This window comes from Macaca nemestrina, chromosome 7 (assembly GCF_043159975.1).
Source record: "Macaca nemestrina isolate mMacNem1 chromosome 7, mMacNem.hap1, whole genome shotgun sequence".
Lineage (NCBI taxonomy): Eukaryota > Metazoa > Chordata > Mammalia > Primates > Cercopithecidae > Macaca > Macaca nemestrina.
The window spans coordinates 590,085-596,237 of NC_092131.1; the positions used below are offsets into that span (position 1 = coordinate 590,085).

The window sequence follows — 6,153 nt, forward strand, 5'->3', positions numbered from 1 at the left end:
AGAGGTCAGGGCACATTCTCAGGGTCACACATTGAGAAGGATGGAGATATATCCCACTACCTTCTCCTGAGATCTCACATATAATCTCAAATTTCAAAAGTTCTCAGAAGGGCAGTTATCAGGCGCTATTTAAAAATAACGCACTTCCTGGAACAGGTAGCGTCCCTCTAACCATGATGGATGTTCTGAACTACAGTACACATTGCATGGATCCAGGTTTGTCTCAATTCACTGTGCTTATTACACTCAGCTGTTGTATCAATGTGTCTGAAGAGGTAAATGACAATTTAGATGACCTGGGTGTGTGTTTTGGTTTTATGTGAATGTTTAAGGGTAGAACAGTTGACCCTATTCCAAAATCTGTCCCTGATCCGTGATCACACTCATCTCCCAGACCAGCTCCTTCAGCACGTTTCCTACCTGGAAGAAGAGGACTCTGGGCTTGGTGAGGGGAGGCCCCAGGAAGAGAACTGAGTTCTCAGAGGGCACAGCCAACATCCTCCTCCAAGGGTGAACACAAAAGACCGGGGCCTCCCTCATCCCTTTTCACCTCTCCATACAAAGGCACCACCCACATGCAAATCCTCACTTAGGCACCCACAGGTAACCACCAGACATTTCCTTAAATTCAGGGTCCTGCTCACATGGGAAATGCTCTCTGAGAGTCACGGACATCCTGTGCAAGAACATGAAGCACCTGTGGTTCTTCCTCCTCCTGGTGGCAGCTCCCAGATGTGAGTGTCTCGGGGATGCAGATATGACGATATGGGAGGCTGTCTCTGATCCCAGGGCTCACTGTGGGTCTCTCTGTTCACAGGGGTCTTGTCCCAGGTGCAGCTGCAGGAGTCGGGCCCAGGACTGGTGAAGCCTTCGGAGACCCTGTCCCTCACCTGCGCTGTCTCTGGTGGCTCCATCAGCGATTATTACTACTGGAGCTGGATCCGCCAGCCCCCAGGGAAGGGACTGGAGTGGATTGGGTACATCTATGGTAGTGGTGGGGGCACCAACTACAATCCCTCCCTCAAGAATCGAGTCACCATTTCAATAGACACGTCCAAGAACCAGTTCTCCCTGAAGCTGAGCTCTGTGACCGCCGCGGACACGGCCGTGTATTACTGTGCGAGAGACACAGTGAGGGGAGGTGAGTGTGAGCCCAGACACAAACCTCCCTGCAGGGAGGCGGAGGCGGCGGGCGCAGGTGCCGCTCAGGACCAGCAGGGGGCGCGCGGGGCCCACAGAGCAGGAGGCCGGGTCAGGAGCAGGTGCAGGGAGGGCGGGGCTTCCTCATCTGCTCAGTGCTCTCCCTCCTCACCAGCACCTCAGCTGTCCCCAGGGCTCCTCTTTCTTTATTATCTGTGGTTCTGCTTCCTCACATCGTTGTGCCAGGCAAGAAAGGAGGAAGGCACATTTTTCTGCTTACTGCTTCGGTTTCACCAATTACTAGGAACTTTCCTACAAGTTCCTGCATGACTCATAAATCCTGCATGACTCATAATGGTAAAATATATATATATATGGATTCTCACCATCTCTTGATTTGTGTCGTCAATCAAATGGTGCCCTATTTGAAATTCATTTACTGAAACCTTAAATCCAATGGATCTATACTGGGATTTTAATGATGTAACCTCTCTCTTTTCGCGTGCACCCAGAGAAGAGGCCGTGTGGAGACCTAGTGCACTAGGAGGTGTCGCTCCGCAAGCCAGGAAGAAGCCACACTAAGAACCAATTTTGCCAGCTCCTTGATCTTCGACATTCAGACTGCAGAATTGTAAGAAAATCAGTATTTGTTGTTTAAGCCACCCACTCCTGTTGTCTTTTACGAAGATCCAAACTGACTAATACCACATAAGTCTGTTCGCTCTGTCTCCTGGAGGGAGAAGCAGCCCCCTGAGGCTGGGCACATCTCTCAGATTTCCACAAGAAGTAGGCAAAAATAGTAGCTCTCATATAAAATTGTGTCATGGCCCTGTTGGCCATTTTTGAGCAAGGTCTCTGAAACCAGCCCTGGTGTGTGTGTGTCACAAATGTTGTCTTTTATCTTTTATTTGGACAGAACAAATACACAAGAGGTACCAGCTGGATGGAGATTGGCCACTGACCATCTTCTGTTGTCTCCTTAGTATGTCACAGAAAACCACACCAACATCACCAACGTCACTGGTTTTATTTTCTACTACCTCAAATGGACTATAGAAATGATCCCTGCAGTATAGTCTATTTCTTCAAGTTTCTAAATTTGCACTGAATATCTTCCTAAATGGGGAGCTACATGGGGTCTGAGTTTTGTTTCTTTCTTCCCAGTCTTCCCAGTACCAAGGACAGAATAGACTTAAAATAAAATTTGGCTGTCAATGCCCCCAACACCACATCACTTTCTAAAATCCACATCCTGCATCCATCCTTCTCTGGACACCCCTCATCGGGCCACCCAGGAATGGCCAGAAGCTAGTATCAGCTTACAGGCTGAGGCCACGAACTATACACACATGTGATTTCAGTCACACACACTCTACTGCAGGACCACAACTGTGTGCTGAGGAGCTCAGGTACCTGCTGATCTCAGTCATTCTCTAATCAATCACACACCTGTTATTAATGAAGGTCCAGATGGCCCCATCAGCTGCAGAGCAGTGGAGTAAAGCTCATGGGCGGGTCTGTCAGGCAGAAGTCAGACAATGGGATGGGATGGCTGGTCACTTCCATTTTCACTGATGTTCCCAATGAATTTTAATGAAATAAAACAATATTACCTACCAAGGGACAGAAAAGAAGACTGGCTCTTCAAGGTAATTAACGACCAGGAACTTCATTTGGGGGGATAGTGAAAGACACTTTTAAGTGGAAAGCCCTAAAGCACATACAATAGCTGACGGAGTGGCCACTGTGCAAATGAAGGGTGAGGAGCCGATGGTAGGGTCCGTTCCTCCAAGATGTCCCGGGGTATGTGATGGTTGGACTTCTCATGCATATGAATGTAAAGAGCTGGACTCAGGGAGAAAAAAGGGCCATATCCCATAGGAAAGGAAGGAAAAAAAGCCGATGGGCATCCCTGGAGAGAGCTCATTAGATTTGGTGTGTTTAAGATGAAAATTTCTTCCAAAAATTGTCATGTTCTAACCTAAATGTGAATCTCTTCAATAAATTGAGAATTAACAGGAGAATGGAGCTAGGACTTGAGAGAGGAAACAAATCATGAGAGAGCAGAAAGCAAATCCACAAAAACTGCCACATGACAGAGGCCAGAATGGAGCTGATGCAGCCACTTCATTATTCTGCAGACTTGTTGACCATGTGGAGAAGGGGCTTGAACAAATGGGGACGTTCTCCACCCTTCCGAATCAGCCTCCTTCTTATGCATGAGTAGAAATCATAGTTTGGGGGTGACCTTCCAAATTTTCCTGTCTTTACCTCTTCCCGCAGGGGTAGAATGTCTTTTCCCAACCACAGTGGTTTCTCACCAGTGTCCTCAGCTTCTGGTCCTTTGTACTTACCCTGCAGATTAAGAATTTCTTCTGGATGGAGTTTTCTGGGAATTTTCTGTTTTCTTTAGTTTCACACCCCATAGGACACAGGTTTTATTGGATTTCCCCTGGAGATAGTGGAGGTGGATCCAGGCATTCAGTAGTCCTCGCTGTTCTTCTCTTCCTATCAGCACCACTGGACAGCGGATAAGGGTGTTGACTGTGGATTTTTCAAATTCCTGGGAAAATACTGCAAGGACTAGTAGATTCACACTCTACCACCATTAGCACATGCATCCAAAAAAAAACCTCACTACATATGTCCAGGTCAGCCTGTTCCTCTCTCAATGCCATCCCGTGGCACCTGCCCTGGGTCCACTAACATGTGGGCCGCAGTCCTCTTGGCTAGTGTCTATCTCCTCAGATTTCATTCTTCTTGTTTGCTCTGTGAAAGCAACTTAGATATGTTAAAAGGTTTTCTTCTTCATTTATTCACAGTTTTTCAGGTTTGTTGTTAATGAGGTCAGAATGAGATAATAGTTTTCTCATTTTTCACATTTGCACACTGAGTAGCCACTTTCTATATAAAAGTCAGAAACTAAGAGAACAAATCAAATATCCATATCCACTACAGGTGAAGAACGATAAACAATTTGACATATGGTTATGGACCAAAGTACAATGCAGAATTAGAATCAAGGGATCCTCATTCTCATAAAAGCCTGTCTACATTCTCAAATAACTCTGCTGAGTGAAAGTAGCTGAAGAATTAAGAGTGCACTTCATAAACTTCTAATAAACTGCAAAAGGTCCAACTATTCCAAAGCAACAGAGCAGATTTGAAATTTGTGAGAAATGGGTGCTGAAAGTAATTGAGTGGTGACAGGAAATTACAGAGAATTGACAGAAAGATTTAGGGGTTGACTTAATTGTACACAACCTGATTAAAGTTTGCACACATACGTTACCATTTTCCAAATTGTGCAGTGTATATTTGAATTGATTATTATTTGTACTTAAAAAGCAGTAACAAAGAAACAAATGAATAAGTTGATTGAGGAGGAGCAAAAAATAGATGAGTATGAGCACTCAAAACATCCCAGACTCTTGAAAGTACATGTGCTTTAACACTGGTTCTCTCTATAGATTTCAGGCCAACAGCAGAATACAATAAAAGAAAACAGAGATGTCCTGGCAGGGGTAGAATTCTGCAGACCTCACTAGGCATGTCCCACACTGCCCTCGAGTTGTCTCAGGAGAGGAGTCTCCTCTAGTGGTCAGAGGCACAGGCAGAGATAATGGGGCTAACTGTCCAGCTGTGTGACCTTGGACGCATTGTACAAACACACTGTTCTGTATGTAATTTATCTTCCTTAAAATGTAACATTGTCTCTTGCTTTAAATGTATTCTACAAATATGTAAAAATGAAGATGATGACTGCTAAATGATTATCAAGGCACAATCATATCAAATTATGTTTTCCTGAGTGATAAGATTACTACCAATCTCCCCCAGGGCACTTTATCTGCTCTGAGCCCTGACCCTCCTCAGGATTCCCACCCCAGAGCTTTCTATACAGTAGGAGACATGCAAATAGGTTTCTCCCTCTGCTGATGAAAGCCCAGTCCGGACCCTGGAGCTCTGGGAGAGAAGCCCCAGCCCTGGGATTCCCAGGGGTTTCCATGTGGTAATCAGGACTAAAGACAGAGGACTCACCATGGAGTTTGGGCTGAGCTAGGTTTTCACTGTTGCTGTTTTAAAAGGTGAACTAGAGAGATGAAGTGCGAGTGAATAAATTTGAGGGAAACAGTGGATATGTCAGGCAGTTTCTGACCAGGATGTCTATGTGTTTGCAGGTGTCCAGTGTGAGGAACAGCTGGTGGAGTCTGGAGAGGACCCAAGACAACATAGGGGGTCCCTGAGACTCTCCTGTGCAACCTCTGGATTAACCTTCAGTAGCTACTGAATGAGCTCGGTTTCCCAGGCTCCAGGGAAGGGGCTGGAGTGAGTAGTAGATATATAGAATGATAGTAATCAGATATGTTATGCACAATCTTGAAGAGCACATTCACCATCTCCAAAGAAAATGCCAAGAACTCACTCCATTTACAAATGAACAGTCTGAGAGCAGAGGCACGACTGTGCATTACTGTATGTGAGGCACTAGGTAAGAAGACAGTAGCGTGAACACAGACAAAGAATTTGCTGCAATGATAAAGGAGGAGGCTGGGTTAAAGGGGGCTCGGGGGCTCTCAGAACCCACAGGAAACAGGGGCAACTCTAGGGCAGGTGCAGATGGTCATCACGGGCTGCTTTCCTTCAGGGTCTGTGGCTTCCTGTACATCCAACAGTTTCCCTGGCAGCCTCTCTACATTTATGTTTCTGTGGCCACCCCTGCGGTCTCTGGACATTCTCATTTGTCCCAAAGGCAGATGTAAGTATTGGAGGCATAAAAATGCACAGGAGGCCAGGGAGGCTGCAGACATTGTTACCCCAGAAGGTCAATCTCACCACTAGTGCTGGAGGAGGGTGGAGTTTGATGAGGCTGCCCTAAGTACCCTGTAGTCTAAGATGAGTCCAGTGAGGCCACTGGTGCCTCCCACAGCACAGTTGTCCATCAGGGATCTCCCATGTGTCCCAGCAGCAGCCACACCTCAGTATCTCCACTGTGCACAGCCATTGTCTGGG

General features: G+C 46.3%; 1 gene segment (V, D, J or C); it reads left to right on the plus strand.

Moving 5' to 3' along the window:
* Positions 1–589: 589 nt before the first annotated feature.
* Positions 590–5,431, plus strand: LOC105489939 (immunoglobulin heavy variable 4-59-like). The segment is given in 3 exon segments: positions 590–734; positions 818–1,141; positions 5,322–5,431. Coding segments are annotated over 3 exon segments (480 nt in total).
* The last annotated feature ends 722 nt before the right edge of the window (positions 5,432–6,153 follow it).